Source organism: Oculina patagonica, chromosome 2 (genome assembly GCF_052425735.1).
Source record: "Oculina patagonica isolate OP01 chromosome 2, crgOcupat, whole genome shotgun sequence".
In the NCBI taxonomy this organism is placed as follows: domain Eukaryota; kingdom Metazoa; phylum Cnidaria; class Anthozoa; order Scleractinia; family Oculinidae; genus Oculina; species Oculina patagonica.
This window is the reverse complement of record NC_135759.1, coordinates 3,807,557-3,825,363: the sequence shown is the minus strand read 5'-3', so window position 1 is coordinate 3,825,363 and position 17,807 is coordinate 3,807,557. Positions and strand designations below refer to the sequence as shown.

Here is a 17,807-nt window from a genome sequence, read left to right as displayed (position 1 = left end):
GTTTTTCATAATAATGACAAGTGGCTATTTACCTACCAATTAAAACGCTAGAAGACCATTTTATCTTCTTTCGCGAAGTTTTGAAGTCTTTTGCTTAAACGAGCAATAAATTGTAAACCTTCTATTGGAAAACTGGGAAATTGGTCCATGATTGAAATCACAATTTTTGGAAGGGGCGATAAAGGTTTTGAGTCGAATAATTAACAATTATCCTGCGAAATCGCGCGGAATATCGCCTGATACTTAGCCGACGAGGCCGTAGGCCGAGTTGGCTAAAATCAGACGATATTCCGCAAGATTGAGCAGGATAATTGTTTTATTATTCAACAAATTGTGAACGAAACACAATTTGCAGCTAGAAAAACTGAAATTATGCAGCGCTTTACAAGACTTCGGACGAATCTTCGCAACCTACGTATATCGCAGGATATCTGTTATGTACGGATGACAGATATGGTTACCATTTTGACCATATATGGGCAGCGCGCGCATTTGTTGAATAATAATCAATGATACATAACGTGACTGCTTAAAAGAACTTAAATGAAAAGAACTATTTAATGTCAGCGAAAGTGACGTTTCGGAAAAGTACTTTCTCTTGAACAGACGAAACGTTTTTAATATTGGAATGGCCCTGACATAGCGCCAATTGCTTACCCACTACAAGTCACGAAATGAAAGACGATCGCTGAAGTTTTTCTAACAGACCAGGTTTAGCGAGTAATAAATTGTTTGTTTGAAATGAAACCTACTACTGAGGAACTGGCAAATCACAATTTTTTGAGGGTGGAGTCCAATAATTATTTTGGTAATATTCTGATAAGCTGATTTATATCATATAGCAACATATTTACTGTCAAGCAAAATGTAATATTTCCATTTACAATAGTAAAGAGACTAAGACAGCTGTGTAAAGTACGTTTCAATAGACCGCTAAAGCATGCAATGACGAGAGCACGAGGTACTTTGGATTGTCCTGATCTAGGGTGAGAATCCTGTCTGATATTGAAATTCGATGAAAAAGTGAATTCAACGTTTATTAATGAAATCTTCTGCAGGAACAGCGCTAACTGAAACATTTTTAACTGAAGAAAAAAGACATTTTCCGTACGTCATTACCTTTCAGGCGCCTCTGTAACATCTCAATGAACGAATCAGGTTAATCGATTATTTTAAAACTACCACTCTCCAGCCCACAGAAACAAAATAAAGCTTAATGTAATTCCACGCCCTTAGCAAGCTTCGCATGGGTTGAGAATTCCTTATGTTTTTGCTTTATTGCCAAGAAATGGAAACTGTTACAATACTTTGTGCTAACCTATTTGTCCCAGAAATTGCCACGTGGACAAGCTTAGTCCGTAAGGGCGAGCGACAATTGTAGTGCGGTCTTATTAGTCCTAATGCTGATGCTTTCCGCCCTGAAGTTGCCTCAATATTTTCTCAGTTTCAACTGAAATCATTCATGATCCACTAAACGAAAGAACGCTAGCTATAAGTTATTATAGAACCTTTTGTAATACCACTGTTTTGCCAGATCTACCGACTAGTCCTCGTTCCGGTTAATTACCCGAAATAGAAAGAAAAGATACCTAAGACGTTTCAACACGGTGAACCAATATGTATAATATGCAAGTTTGTGGACTTTGAACAGTCCCAGTTTTCTCCTATCCCCAGACTTCCCTTGACAGATTATTCAAGATGGTGGCTCCACTTTGCTTTCGTATATGGACACTTAAGAGGTCGTTCTCTACTTCAGTATTACAGTTTGTAGAAGCTCTCAATTTTTGCTTTAAAAAGCAAATATAATACGGTCCTTTTATAATTTAAGTCTTGTTACAGTTAGCAAAGGTTTGTTGCATTGTGCAAAGGTTTAGCTTTATTATCTCAGAATTACTGGTGTCATGTTACCTTGACTCTCTACAGAGTGGACACCTCTCTAAGACGGACAGCTGCGGCCGGTCGCGAAGGTGTCCGTCTTAGAGAGAGTTGACTGTATTCATGTGTCACATGAAAGCTAACTCGCCAGCTTGTGAACAAATATATTTGTCACATAAAATTGACCAATTTTTCTCATCCACTCAAGCAAATAAAAGTTGTCACATAAAAAATTGCTCCTGTAAACCCGGCTTTATGACCAGACGGTTTCAGAGCAAGATGTAACGGGCAGGGTTCGTACGCATCTTGAAAACCCTTGGAAACCCTTGAATTTCAGGAGTTCGACTTCAAGGCCGTGAAAGTCCTTGAAATTGGTTTTTGGTCCTTGAGAGTCCTTGATTTTTTTATTGAACGTAATTGAAAATATTTCAATGCTTTTAAGGCTTTGAAGTTTACCGAAAAGGTAGGTTTTAGCACAAACATTTTGCTTGGTTTGAGGTAAATTTCATGAAAAAAGTCCTTGAAATTTTCAAGGGTCCTGGAGAGTCCTTGAAAAGTCCTTGAACGTTTGGCCTAAAAAAGTGTACGAACCCTAAAAGGGACTGTTCGAGTCCATCCATGAATATTTAAGTAAACGGGAATTCTCACTGAATAAAACCAATTCATGTACTTGCATTGGAGTAGTTTTGTCTTCTCTTGTCATCTGAGCCATTTCTTTTCGTATTCGAGTCATAAAAAGTGGCTCATATCAACTCAGTGAATGTTATTTCCAAGGCCCTGGCATGGCAACAACTTGTGCAAAGTATCAGATCTGGGGCCCGTTTCTCGAAAGCCCCGAAAACTTAACGGGCCCGTAAAGCCATTTTAAATTATCTGTGTTTTAAAAACAGAGAAGTATATAGGCCTGAAACTTTGTATGAAGGAAACCTCTGTTCATATGAAAAATATCATGGAATTAAACAGCTCCGTTAATTATAAGGTTTGAGATTTTGCTATGGCTTTTCGGGACCTTCGAGAAACGGGCCCCTGGTCACAAAGGTGCAAGCGAGTGAGAAACATTTCGCGAGATTTACTTATTATTTGAAATTTTAATGACAACGATTTCGATTCAGTTCATGACATGCGTGATTTTATGGTGAACCAAAACCTCCAAGCGGAGCATTCGAGTAGAAAGTAGTGTGTGTTTTTCTATTGACTCGCGCTTTATTATTATTTTTTTTTTTTGCAAGACAAAAACGACAAATACAGGCAGGCATACCCGGGACACCACATGCATTCCTTTGCTTGGGGGAACAAAAGATCCCTAAATGGACCAAGAACCCCATCCCCACGCGCCCTCCAACTCCAAATGTTCAGTCTATTTAAGACGCAAGTTGATAGGTTATTTATTTATTTATTTATTTATTTATTCCTACATTATTTATTTATTTATTTTACTTTTTCTAAGACAACATTTTTATTTTAATTGACATGATCCATATGTATGAATCTTGTATGTTACTTCATCCAGTGGTTTTGAAGTGCATCTGACCTGAAAGAAATGAAAAGTAATTCAAATGCTGATGTAATGGGGCGTGTGAGAACGAAACCGACGGCAGGAACAAAAACACAAAGTTTTAGTTTCAAATAACTGCTGCGAAAGAGACTAGCAACTAAATGAAAGTAGAAATATAAATTTAATAATAATAATAATAATAATAATAATCATTTCTATAGCGCTATTTAGCTAATCTTTTATAGCGCTTTACAATCACTATGCTAAAATATAAAAATAAAATATAACAATAGCTCTATTGCGCTAAAATATCTATACATGCACAGTATGAAGTAATAAAAGTTAAAAATTTAAAAACTAAAAATATCATGATTATTTAACTGGACTTAAAGTAAACGTGTATAAGAAATAAAAAATAAATGTCATAGGCTTCTTTACAAAGATAAGTTTTTAGGTTCTTCTTAAAAATGTCTTCTGATGCCGATATTCGGATGCTCAGTGGCAAGTTTTTCCACAGCCTTGGCGCAGCAGTGCTGAACGCCCGGTCTCCGTAGATCTTGAGTTTAGCCATGGGCTCAGTTAGCAGTTCTTGGCCACGTGAACGTAGTGACCGAGAGAACTTTCTAAAACTTAGCATACTAGAAACATAGGATGGTGTTTTGTCGTTGAGTATTTGTTTCACTCGTGAAAGCTTTGCTTCGTAGAATTGCCAGTTTAGGTTAGGGTGAAGTTGTGCGCTACAAATAAGCTCAATTGGATTCATCACGCGGTACTTATTAAGTTTTTATTCACCATATTTTGGCAGGTTCGTTTCATTTGCCAGGTTACTCTATTGGTACATGTGCTGGAAACTAACTACAAAAACAATAGACATGGTTTTGCCAATATTTCGGTTTTATTCAATGGTTTTCCCCAAGGCAACTGCGGAAAACTTGCAGAGCAAACGTATACAGTTGAATGTCGCGCTAGAAGAAAAATAGGTCTTTGATGTTTTTGGAATAAGGTGTATGTGCTGTGGCAGAGAAGAGACTACTACGGTTATTATCTGCTTTTCACTGGAAACCGAGGAATCAGTGTGAAAATCACCAAGGAAGGGGGGGGGGGGGGGGGGGGCACTTGGAAAAGTTTGCGTGGGATGCTCCGCTGAGGTCTAGAAACCCAAATTTGTTATACCATCTTAGACTAAAGAGTTAAATTATATACCCTGTTAAGCAGAAAGATATTAATTTGGCGTACCTTTTCCATATTTAGCAACCCCATCTCAAACTAAAAGGCCAGAAGGTCAATAAATGGCACGCAATGCATGAAGAAGCGATAACGTTTCACATGGGGTCTTACATAGTTTTGAGTAAATTTGTCAAAAACGTTTCGTAAATAAAAGTAGCTGACACCTTGTACGTGACAAAGACTGTTTTCCAACTGCAGCTTATAAGAAGCAATGTTAGTGATTGTATATAGCATAGTTAGGATCTGATTGAATTTAAATAAATACAGTAATTATATATTCAGAGGCAAAGGAGGCAATTAATACATGTTCTTTGTAGATTTGCTCAATTGAACAGTTATATTTTATTTTATATTTATAACTGTTTTTTAGATTTCCCTATGTTGTCTTATGTTGAGATTACGTTATATTATAGTGTGACATCTGATGAACGACATACTATACGCGCGAGCAAGCTTTTAAAGAAAGGTCAAACGGTCTCTTGCTCACAGCGGCCCTTCAATTCTTCTTAGTATAATTTCAGAGGTGATTATAAGAATTAAAGCATTCTGATTGGTCGAGAAGCTCGGCTTATGAGGCTATAATCACCCTGCGCGAGGTGATTATAGCTTTGAAGGCTTGGTTACCTAGCCACGCCACCTTTGTCATCCAGGGAAGTAAATATGGCCGCTTTTGCTGAAAGAAAATTTCTTTGATTTGAAAGAAACCAGTCTAAGTCCTGGATATTTTAAACATTGGGAATTTTTCAAATTAGCTACCAAGACTTTTGAATCGAAAATATTTTCAAGTGATGGTTCTCAAGGCATTAGAAATGATCGTAAACACGGCGGTTTTGGCGATCGATGAGAAACTCAGTCAGATCGATTGAGCAAACATTATTTAGTTCTCTTCTCACCGGAGCTACTCATTTTTAGAGGATTCGCACATTTGCTTTGAAGTCATCCACAATCATACAAAGGTAACGGACATCTATCTTTCTCATTGTGTTTGTTTTGTTCCGTTTTATTGCTTCAACTAAATAAATTCTGATTGCAATCGATGATTTAAACTGGTTTACACCGTATGCAAGCTAGCGAACACTTGTGTTTGCTGTTTTCTTGTTTGCTATCGTTATTTTTTAAGTTTTTGATGATCACCTCTAAAAACTAAACTAAAACAATTATTTGCCTCAGGTTCAGTAATTATTGTTGAATAATCCCCTCGACTTCGTCTCGGGGATTATTCAACAATAATCACTTCGCCTTCGGCGAAAAATTGTTAAATATTATAAAAATTAGACATTTCTGTCTGCTAAATCTAATAGATCTCATCATTTATAATAAATCTCTTTTGTTTATACATTGTAGTGTTCCATTCTAACTGCACGGGAGTATTTTGCTTTTGTGTTTTACGCGGCGATTTCTTGTTAAGTTAAACTTGATTTCTGTTCGATTGCGACAGAAAACAGAATAAAAGAACCATCGTGCGATGGCAATAAGCGATGACGTCATCCCTTAAAATGGGACCCCATCGCGCGGCACATACCCACATAGCGTAGGTAAGGTAGTACCCCCCCCCCCCCTCCCCGGGGTTGGTTATCTTTTTAACAGATCTTACCTTGTCTTGATTAACACAGGCTACAGGTCTTTGGGCAAAATTCTTGTACAGAATTGTTCCAGCCGCAAGAATTTGACACCTCCTTACATCTGGCCGCGTTCTTGTCCTCACATGCCTGATATGCTGTGAATGCACGAAAAACATTTTTTGTATTAAAACGTTTGTCATCGAAGTGAAGGTTTCATAAAAAAGGAGCTCGAATCATCCTACTTTCTATATCATCTAATACTGTATTTCAGTTCAAAGTAACAGCGTTCGCTGAATCCACGAGGAACTAAGGTGCCGATTTAGATGTAGTGAGAATATTTTGTTCTGATGTTTTGCAACTTTAGTGTTGCCATGATGAAGAAATTCTATAAAGATAGATTGAAATATAAAAGGTAAAGTCTGTGTCCGAGCCAAGTGGCCCATACAGCCGTAGCATTAAGCGACTGAGAGTATTACTACTCCCCCCTGGATGGGATGCCAGTCCCATTTACCCCCCAACAGTAAATTCGCCGGTATCCATTTATACACCTAGGTGGAGAGAAGCACTGTGAGAGTAAAGTGTCTTGCCCAAGAACACAACGCAGCGCCCCGGCCAGGACTCGAACCCGGGCCGTTCGACTCGGAGTCGAGCGCGCTAACCATTGGCCACCATTGTATTTAGGCCAAATTTTCATTACATTGGTGTATTGATTTTGTATCACACGTAACGAAATCCAAAAACTTTCGCGGTCGTAAGAAAACTCACCCTCTCTTTTTAACCCTTTTTATGTAAGAAAAGACGCAGCTTTTTTTTCGTTTACTCTGGCTTGTTTTAAACTGCGTAGCTCAGCGCAACACAACACAATATTTTGTTAAACTGTGCAACGCAGTATCTTGCAAAATGCGCAACATGCATCAATTTCTAAAATGCGCAGTCCTGTAAATTGCGCAATTTCGTGTAAAAGGTTCTTTGTTACCGTCCGTTGCATCTAAGCACAAACCCCTGATCAAAAAACAAGTTTAAATTTGGAATCAAACATTGCGTGACTGGTTATCAAATGTCAACTTTAAAGGGGTGCGAGACGACATTTAGATCACATGAGCGATCACGATGGTTCACTTTCATGATTGCTCAGAGAGCAGGAGAGAGAGAGCGCGGAGAGGTCGATTTTCTACCCAAAATAACAATTTGCGGGTCCCACTGCATATTTTGGAGAGTGACAATACCTCAATGACCTTCCACCACTGCGGTCGATTTTGTCGCCCTGGTGCTATTTTGTGTGTGATTTGATGGGCTGCGCATAACAAGAAAAGCAAAAATCGCACTTTGGAGGAATTTTCTACGCTTCACTACAGCACTCGGAACCAACTTAAAGGGACAACGATAGGAAAGAGAAAATACTGGATATTACGGTGGTGGAAATTACGTAGCGATATGACCAATTTCACGCAAGATATTTCGCTTCGAATGAGATGCTGTCGAAAATAGTTTCCAGCCTTGGGGATGTATTTAATAAAGCACACGTGTTCAAAACTTCACAAAGCAATTACTCGTCCAAATCACTTTAAAGTGGCTCGAGGCGCTGGCAAACAAGAAAGAACCCAACACAGCAACAGTGTAAGTCAATTTTATCCATAAAACTTTCAAATTTATATATCGTAAAAAAAAATTGTTTCATTCCCATACAAACCCTAATAAATCGAGTCTTAGAGTCCTGTGACTCTAATTGTTAGCTTGTGTTGCCTGTGTTCTCACTAAAAAGTACTTTTATCTCACTTTTTAGAGGAAAAGAATATTAAAAATAGAGCAGAGCTCGCCACAGTTAGCCCATTGTCCAGCGTAGGTAAGATCCAACGAACTCCAAAACTTATTATGATTAGTACTCAAGCCGTCCTAAGGCAGCTTCACTGGCTCCCAATAAATCAGCGCATTAACTACAAGATTCTACTTTTAACCTACAAAGCGCTTAACGGCCAGGCCCCGAGTTATATTACTGAGATGCTAGAGCCCTATACACCAACCAGGAGTTTACGATCCTCGTCTAAAAACTTACTAAAAATACCATCTGTGAAGTTAGTAAGCTATGGCCAAAGGTGCTTCTCTTTTGTAGCACCTAGCCTATGGAACTCTCTCCCGAACTATATAAGAGAGAGTGGCTCGCTTTCAGATTTTAAGACTTGTATAAAGACATATCTTTTTAACAAATTTTATAATTAGACATTTAGTTAGTCAGTTAACCAGTATATTAGATAGTTTATAGTTAGACAATTAGTTAGTCACTTAGTTAATTAGTTAAGTTAGTTAGTTAATGAGTTAGTTTTTCATTTAAAGGTTTTAATGATTCTTAGTTTTTATTTCCATTTTTATAGCTTAGCTATTTTATTTGTTAGTTTTTTTCCTTTTATCACTGATGTAAATTTTTTAAGTAAATTTCACTTCTTAATAATACTTTTACTGTAGAGTGCCATGGGCCATGGATATGGCGCTATATAAATCTTTTATTATTATTATTATTATTATTATTATTATTATTATTATTATTATTATTATTATAGTACTGCTGCAGAAATGGTAAAACACGCCTCCATACACGAATGGAAAAACACAACAACGGCCTTGAGGATCATCTGTCTCTTTTCCAGGTGGACATGGTTTCCCTATCCAACAAACACATCGTCATAGTATTGAAACTGTACTTTTGACAACTTATTACTGGGTCACATAACCGCTGTGCTTCTGAGGGCCTGTTTACATGATTCCGGAGTGATTTTCATTCCGAAACGAAACTCGTTTCAGAATGAAGTTCGTTCTGCATTTACATGACAGAGTCGACCGGCTCAACCTAAGGCGTTTTGACGTGCGTGGTTTTCACGCGAGATAAAAACAAGATGGCGCATGTTTCGCGCAAACATGTTATTGTGAGCAATTTGACCATAGGGCTGCTTCTTTGGGCTAAACAGTAAATGCTTTTATGTTTTTTCGCTCTGAGTTCAAACTGTGGCCTCCGTATGCGGTTTCATGAGATGCAGTTTCATCTCGGAACAAAATTCGTTTTGTGTTTACACGCTACCAGAATGAAAAGTCATTCCAGAACGAAAATTTCATTCCGGAATGAAAGCCGGAATGGACTCATTCCGGAATGACTTTAAAAGAACAATCTCACTTGAAATTGAACGAACATTTGCATTGTCAGAAAAAACAAAATTACAGGCATCTGTTTTTGAAAGATTTTTTCAAGTCGACTATATTTAATTTTGTTTCTTGGGGTGGGAGGGGGTACTTAAATTTAACGAATATTAAATTAGACTGACACAAATTTTAGCGAGCACTAAATTTAGCGATTTTTGCCCAACTCGCTAAAATCGCTAAAATTAGTAGCCGCTAACAATAGTAACCTTAAGGTATTAAATATAGAGCAGAGCTCACCGCAGTTAGCCCATTGTCCAGCATAGACGGCATCAAGCGAACACCACAACTTATTATTATCAATCCTGGTGCAGGAATCGTAAGACACGCCCTTATACACGAATGGAAAAACACAGCAACGGCCTTGGGGATCTTCTGTATTCTTTCCAGATGGACATTTCCCTATCCAACAAAAACATCATCATAGTATTAGAACTGTACTTTTGACAACTTATTACTGGGTCACATAACCGCTGTGCTTCTAAGGGCCTGTTTACATGATTCCGGAGTGATTTTCATTCCGGAACGAAACTCCTTCCAGAATGAAGTTCGATCTGCATTCACATGACAGAGTCGACCGGCTCAACCTAAGGCGTTTTGACGTGCGTGGTTTTCACGCGAGATAAAAACAAGATGGCGCATGTTTCGCGCAAACATGTTATTGTGAGCAATTTGACCATAGGGCTGCTTCTTTGGGCTAAACAGTAAATGCTTTTACGTTTTTTCGCTCTGAGTTCAAACTGTGGCCTCCGTATGCGGTTTCATGAGGTGCAGTTTCATCTCGGAACGAAATTCGTTTTGTGTTTGCACGCTACCAGAATGAAAACTCATTCCAGAACGAAAATTTCATTCCGGAATGAAAGCCGGAATGGACTCATTCCGGAATGACTTGAATTTCGTCTCGGTATCATGTAAACAGATGTTACAGTGACAGCGTCGATCGGCTCAACCGTAGGCGTTTTCACATGCGCGGTTTTCGCGCAAGATCAAAACAAGATGGCGCATGTTTCGGAAAGGAATACCTTAAGGTAACTTTTTTTAGCGGCTACTAATTTTAGCGATTTTTTCAGAGCAAGATTTAGCAATTTTCCCCTAAAAAAACAGTTTTAAATGAACATAAAGTTAAATGTTTAGTAAAAGAACAATCTCACTTGAAATTGAACGAACATTTGCATTGTCAGAAAAAACAAAATTACCGGCATCTGTTTTTTAAAGATTTTTTTCAAGTCGACTATATTTAATTTTGTTTCTTGAGGTGGGAGGGGGTACTTAAATTTAACGAGTATTAAATTAGACTGACACAAATTTTAGCAAGCACTAAATTTAGCGATTTTTGCCCAACTCGCTAAAATCGCTTAAATTAGTAGCCGCTAACAATAGTAACTTTAAGGTTTTAAATATAGAGCAGAGCTCACCGCAGTTAGCCCATTGTCCAGCGTAGATGGCATCAAGCGAACACCACAACTTATTACTATTGATCCTGGTGCAGGAATCGTAAGACACGCCCTGATACACGAATGGAAAAACACAACAACGGCCTCGAGGATCCTTTGTCTCCTTTCCAGGTGGACATGGTTTCCCTATCCAACAAACACATCATCATAGTATTAGAACTGTACTTTTGACAACTTATTACTGGGTCACATAACCGCTGTGCTTCTAAGGGCCTGTTTACATGATTCCGGAGTGATTTTCATTCAGGAACGAAACTCCTTCCAGAATGAAGTTCGTTCTGCATTCACATGACAGAGTCGACCGGCTCAACCTAAGGCGTTTTGACGTGCGTGGTTTTCACGCGAGATAAAAACAAGATGGCGCATGTTTCGCGCAAACATGTTATTGTGAGCAATTTGACCATAGGGCTGCTTCTTTGGGCTAAACAGTAAATGCTTTTATGTTTTTTCGCTCTGAGTTCAAACTGTGGCATCCGTATGCGGTTTTATGAGATGCAGTTTCATCTCGGAACGAAATTCGTTTTGTGTTTACACGCTACCAGAATGAAAAGTCATTCCAGAACGAAAATTTCATTCCGGAATGAAAGCCGGAATGGACTCATTCCGGAATGACTTGAATTTCGTCTCGGTATCATGTAAACAGATACAGTGTCAGCGTCGATCGGCTCAACCGTGGGCGTTTTCACGTGCGTGGTTTTCGCGCAAGATTAAAACAAGGTGGCGCATGTTTCGCGCGAGATCAAAACAAGATGGCGCATGTTTCGGAAAGGAATACCTTAACCCTATTCAGACCGGGCTTTTTTTGGACCTTCTCAGACCGGAGGAGGGGGGGGGGTGGGGGGCTTCGGACGCCCCCCCCCCCCTATGTAACTTCCAGAATATTTAAGCAATCACCATGAAACTTATAGGATGTACTGTATGTCCGAAACTCTTTCTTTTGATATATGTCACGTGGGATGGTGACGTCACATCACGTGACAATTACATCATGATGGCAAAACAGCCGCCATCTTGGATCCGCCATCTTGGATTTCAAATTTTTTCCAAAATGCCAGAAAACCACCCAAAATCACTGCAAAGTACTCAAAATAAATAAAAATGTGCTTTAAATCCGTAAAAATGTAAAAATAATTCCATTTAAGTTGATTTTTAATAACAGAAACACGCAAAATTACAAATTTGGGAAAACATGCTTGTCAAAATGCCGTTGCCATGGTGATGTCAAATTCCTGACACATCATCCACCCCTACCAAATTTTTACCAGGTAAATTTTAGGTAAACTCAAAAAGTTTGGCTGCGTTTGGTTAAATCTTAAAAAAGTTATAAAACTTCAAAGTCAGCGCCTGGCTCAAAAGCCCCCCCCCCCCCCCCCGTCTGAATAGTGTTAAGGTTACTTTTTTTTAGCGGCTACTAAATTTGGCAATTTTTGCCCAACTCGTTAAAATTAGTAGCTGCTAACAATAGTAACCTTAAGGTATTAAATATAGAGCAGAGCTCACCGCAGTTAGCCCATTGTCCAGCGTAGAGGGCATCGAGCGAACACCAGAAGTAATTATTAAAATTCCTGGTGCAGGAATAGTAAGACACTCCCCTATACACGAATGGAAAAACACAGCAACGACCTTGAGGATCCTTTGTCTCTTTTCCAGGTGGACATGGTTTCCCTATCCAACAAACACATCATCATAGTATTAGAACTGTACTTTTGACAACTTATTACTGGGTCACATAACCGCTGTGTTTCTAAGGGCCTGTTTACATGATTCCGGAGTGATTTTCATTCCGAAACGAAACTCGTTCCAGAATGAAGTTCGTTCTGCATTCACATGACAGAGTCGACCGGCTCAACCTAAGGCGTTTTGACGTGCGTGGTTTTCGCGCGAAAAGATGGCGCATGTTTCGCGCAAACATGTTATTGTGAGCAATTTGTCTCCATGTGGGAAGCGTACTGGAACATTGGGGTTTTCTGCACAACAATGAAAAAAGGTACAACCTATCACTCGTTACTTTCAAGAAAACAGCCTTTTTCCATGATTTGACAGTTAAAACCTCCGCTCTGAGGAACCTTTTAATTGTGCTCATGCATATTTGTGTCATTTGGTGTTTAACTGAAAATCACAGCTTCTGAATAAGTCTTTTCCGTTAGTCCAAGGCATCGCTAAAACTTATAACATTAGATGTACATACCTTCGTATAAGGAGACCTAGAGGATAATACATGGTTGCGCGGAGATATGAAATTTATCTTCGAGTGTTTAAATCGATAGCTGAGATATCGGTTTTGAACACGAGAAGATAAATTTCATATATCAAAGCAACCATGTCTTTTTCTGTTTATTATATAAACCTACTAATTACGATGTTTTTGACGATTTTCCGAAGATTTCCGACCATTTCCCGAAGATTTACGAAGGTTGTACGAATGATTCCGAACATTTTTCGAACTTTTCCGAAGATTACCGAAGTTTACCGAGGAAGATCCGAAAATGTTTCGACTTAATATCGATAAAATTGGGCTTATTGAGCATTGAAACACGGCAAACTCTGCGAGCTGATTGGTCAAAAATGATATCACACGTGTGGATATCATTTTTATCCAAACGTTTGATACCATTTTTCTCGATTTGCCACCACTCGCTATGTCACTGCAGTTTGTATACGTAATTGGACTACATGCTGTCCAATTTGGAAATAATTTGATGAAAAAAAATTCCGAGGGCAGCCAAAATTGGACGAGGCCGTAGGCCGAGTCCAATTTGGCTGTCAGAGGAATTTTTTGAATCTAATTATTTCCAAATTGGACAAGTATGTAGTCCGGTTACATATTAATTATATAGCTTGTAGTCAGTCAATCCAGCGTTAAACAATAAACTTATGTCCAGAACGGAAAAGCATTCAACAATAGTAGGCATATCACAGCACATGCAACTCTCTCAAAGCATTGTCTTCACAAATAAAACTTAAAAAAAACAATGCAATTTTATTCACCTGAGTTAGCGAAGCTTGCTACAAAGTGAGTGAAAACACTGCATCAATCAATGAAAGTCGTAAACAAAGTGTCCGAAGAGCGTTACAACTTCTTGAATCTGACATTCTCCTTTCCACTATCTCGTTCGTACTTCATCGCCGTCTTTTCTTTTCGAATTTCAGCAAAAAACGACAAGGAGTTGCATCTAGCTCATGGCGATGAATATCTGACAGATTTCATGCTTCGCTTCGCTGCACTTACGTTCACCCAAGTTTTGTACTAATGAAGGTGTTTTGCTCTTTCGTTTTGCTTCTTAGTGTAGCTAGCTCCTCTTCTGACAACGTAGAAAATTTCTCTTTGTAGTTACTATTGCTGAAAAGCTCAAAAAGAATGGAAAAACGTAGCAAACTTGCCTTAGAAAATTCCGCCATTGTCGACTAACAATGCGACAAGTTTACAGGACTGACGTTATGCTTTGTGCTTATTGGCTAATATCCGTCACATGTTGTTTTGTCTTCGATTTGATTGGATGAGACAAAACTATGCAATTTTTCTTAAATTGGACAGTTTGTGCATTTTACCTGAAAGTCCTAATTGAAACTATCCAAATTTAATCCCAAATTGGACAGTTCTCAGAAATTAAGGAAAAATAGCTGCGCCGACAATATATGATTTACTGACAGCTATATAATTAATATAATAAAATAAACTTACCGTACGGAAGCACAGCGCAGATCAGCAACATCAACGCAGCTGTGAAATGTAACATTTTAATGGATCTGGAGGAAAATAATTTTTGGACAAAGTTATAGAATATATATGTTATTTGCCGGCCGGGAGGTCCGTATTGGGAAAAACTGTACCCGAGGTCGTGAGTACGGCCCGAGGGCGCAGGCCGAGGGCCGTGCTCAAGACCGAGGGTACAGTTTTTCCCAATACGGACCGACCTAGGCCGGTAAATAACGTTTTTATTTTTTTCCTACTTAAGTTTGTTTGGATTTAAGAAACCGTGAAAAAAATCTGTCACAAAATTGTTGTTTGTATACGCGCGGATTTGATTTCAATGTCGAGTCCGACTTGATCGACAAGCAAGAGTGAAATATATGCCACAAAACCTTACACTTTTAAATCGATTTCGGCTTCCCGAACAATTCCCTATAAGCTTAAATGTTTTGAAAAGTCTTGATAGAAGCTTTGCAACTTTACTAAGCCTATTTTTCTGATTCAAAAATACTCTTTGACCGAAAAGCAGTTTAACAAGCTATTAATACAGTTGTATTTAACTTAAGAAATAGAAAACATGTTCCGTGTTTCTATCGAGTTATAGAAACACGAGTGGAAGTTTGGGAGAACGAGAAATGCTGTGGGAACACGAGTCGATAGACGAGTGTTTCCACAGCTTTTTCGAGTTCTCCCAAACTTTCACGAGTGTTTCTATAACTCGATAGAAACACAGAAAACATGTTTTCTATTTCTCTTAGAAAACAGCACAAAGAAAATAACGCACGTCAAAGTAATATTTAGCGCTTTCTTTAACATCAAAACGTAGATTCTCTTCACCTCGCGGTTTTACGTCATGAACATAATCAACCAATCATAGTAAGGAAGCCAATGAACAGAAATAAATCAACTGTTCAACATTCGCTTCAAGGCTAAAATTCACCGTTTTTTGGCCAAACAAACAAAGAAAACAGGCCCCAAAGTTAATGTAACTATGAGAAATATAAGCCAATGGTTTAACTGAAGTCAAGCGCTGGAAGGAGTCAAGAATTTGACAAGAATTGTGGTTTTATTTCGATTCATCGACGTAACCGAATGGTTTGACGACTGACGCTGCCGATCGAGCGACTCGAACCTTGGAGGTGAAAGTGCATTATTTTTATGTCAAAAGAAGTTTGACTCGGCATTTTGGACGAATATCTTGTCCTGTTAAGGAGCTGTGAATAGTTATGAAGTGCTGCAAAGCCTAGAATGGAGTGAAGTTGCGCCAATTGAATTCAAATACTTCTTTGGAAGGTCAGCCGCTTCGATAATTTTTTTCACAGCCAATATTGAATGTGTAGCGGGCTCTGTAAACATCTTACTCGCTTGTTTTCAAGTGTGCACATATTTGTTTAGTCTTAACCTGGTTTTTGTCAGCTGTGACATTAAAATTTGACACAATTCTTAGTTGTTATTTTTGCATTGCTTATTTCAGCGCCGTGAATATTGATTGCCGTGTCTACGACAACTGTCTGTGTCTCCATCGAGTTATAGAAACACAATTTTTAACCAATCAGTGCACGTATTTTCTTTGTGCTATTTTCTAAAAATTAATAATCTCTGCTCACTCTGCGTTGATTCTTATTCTGGTAAACATTGCCAAACTGAATGAATTGCGTAGCGTCTACGTACGGCACAATATTGTGATAATTAATTTGTCCGTTTTTAATCAAAGAATCTCATTTCCTTGAATGATGGTAAATAGTGTTCTGTTTAAGCAAAAAGTGACAGATAAACAATGCAGTTTAGCACATAGATAGAGTCTAAACAACGGAATGAATTTTACCGCAATGGCGTGAAAATCATTGCGAGATGAACAAACAATAGGGACCTTCAGATCGGACTACGAGTACGAGTTTTCAAACCAAATTCGTGTGCCTCCTATAATCACTTATCACACCAATCTTATCCCTAACGTTTATTTATGTGTTAGTCAGCAACAGGGAAGAATTATAGTTTGGGGGATACAATTGCGTAGAAATTCCAAAGTCGTACTCGTACTCGATGTCGTACTCGTAGTCAAATCTGAAGGTCCCTAATGGCAAACTGCGAACGGTAAACTACAACTCGATTTTGTTGAGAAATAAATAAATACCTCGCCTTTTGAAGAACTTTGAGGCCTTTAATTCCACTGCTTTTTTGTCCTTTAGCATTAACAATGGATGGTGAGGCTATTTTTGTCTTCGGAGAGCAAAACTTTCATGTGTTCGTTAGACTCAAAGGTGCAAAATGATTTCGCGCCGTGAGCGGTCCGTATGCGGGGTCCGGATGAGAAAAACCGGACCGCTGGAGCGCGCGCAATTAGCCAATCAGATTAAAGGATTCAGGATTCCGGACCGCTGAGATGCTTGAGAAAAAAATAAATTATTGTACGAACCTACAAGCGTCTGTATTGTACTTTATAAGCCCTTTAAATAATCCAAACATGTAGTTTGATGAAGCCGCCAAAATCCGAGGAATCCATTTAATGTAGTCTTTCTCCTCCTTTGCGCATCATTTGCAGGAACGGCGCTATCGGAAACATTTTTGACTGAAGAAAACAAAACATTTTGCGTACGTCATTATCTTTCAGGCGCCCCTGTAACATTTCAATGAACGAAGCAGGCTAGTCGATTATTTTAAAACTACCACTCTCCAGCCCACAGAAACAAATTAAAGCTATAAATCCACGCGCTTAGCAAGCTTCCCATGGGCTGAGAGTTCCTTATGTTTTAGCTTTATTGCTAAGAAATGAAAACGGTTACATTACTTTATGTTAACCGCTATGTCCCAGAAATTGCCACGTGGACAAACTTAGTCCGTACGTGCGACAATTGCAAGGCGTTGTTTTTCTCATGCTATTTGCTTCTCGCCCTGAAGTAGCCTCAATATTTTCTCAGTGTTAACTAAAATCATTCACTATCCACTACACGAAAAAATGCTAGCTATAAGTAATTATAAAACCTTTTGTAATACCCTGTTTTGCCAGATCTACTGACTAGTTCTCGTCCCTCGCGTACAGGCGTGCTTAAAGTTTACTGCATCCGACTGGTTCTAGACAACGTTTTTATGCCCTATCGTTTTTTTCCATATGGGATATTCGCTACCATCAAAACTGATTGCTAAACTCACCTTAATTGGTTACGGTTGTTGTTCCTCCCAACTCAGTTCAGAGGGAAATAAACAATTTCAAATCGTTTATCTCGTACAATTCAAATTATTGACCAAACTGTCGTCCCTCGCGTGTAATAATCAACTATATTTGTTTTCGGTACTTAGTTTTGTTGTTTCATAATACT

General features: G+C 38.6%; 2 protein-coding genes across 8 annotated transcripts in view; one reads left to right on the top strand and one right to left on the bottom strand.

The window, feature by feature from the left end:
* The window catches only part of LOC144642705 (epididymal sperm-binding protein 1-like), a 211,799-nt gene that overhangs the window by 28,060 nt on the left and 165,932 nt on the right, over positions 1 to 17,807 (top strand). The window lies entirely within an intron of this gene.
* LOC144642704 (epididymal sperm-binding protein 1-like) overlaps positions 3,268 to 17,807 on the bottom strand; it is a 52,878-nt gene continuing 38,338 nt past the window's right edge. For 2 of the 5 annotated variants that reach the window (XM_078501741.1, XM_078501742.1), the window contains exons 4-8: positions 12,300 to 12,464; positions 10,761 to 10,925; positions 9,586 to 9,747; positions 6,192 to 6,314; positions 3,268 to 3,406 (exon numbers count right to left, since the gene is read on the bottom strand). In XM_078501741.1, the coding sequence (XP_078357867.1) occupies positions 6,202 to 6,314; positions 9,586 to 9,747; positions 10,761 to 10,925; positions 12,300 to 12,464 (605 nt within the window). In that variant the 3' untranslated portion in view covers positions 3,268 to 3,406; positions 6,192 to 6,201. Of the gene's footprint in view, positions 3,407 to 6,191; positions 6,315 to 9,585; positions 9,748 to 10,760; positions 10,926 to 12,299; positions 12,465 to 14,481; positions 14,547 to 16,624; positions 16,914 to 17,640; positions 17,731 to 17,807 lie in introns of those variants that run through there. The other 3 variants (XM_078501743.1, XM_078501744.1, XM_078501745.1) reach the window with 3 other exon arrangements.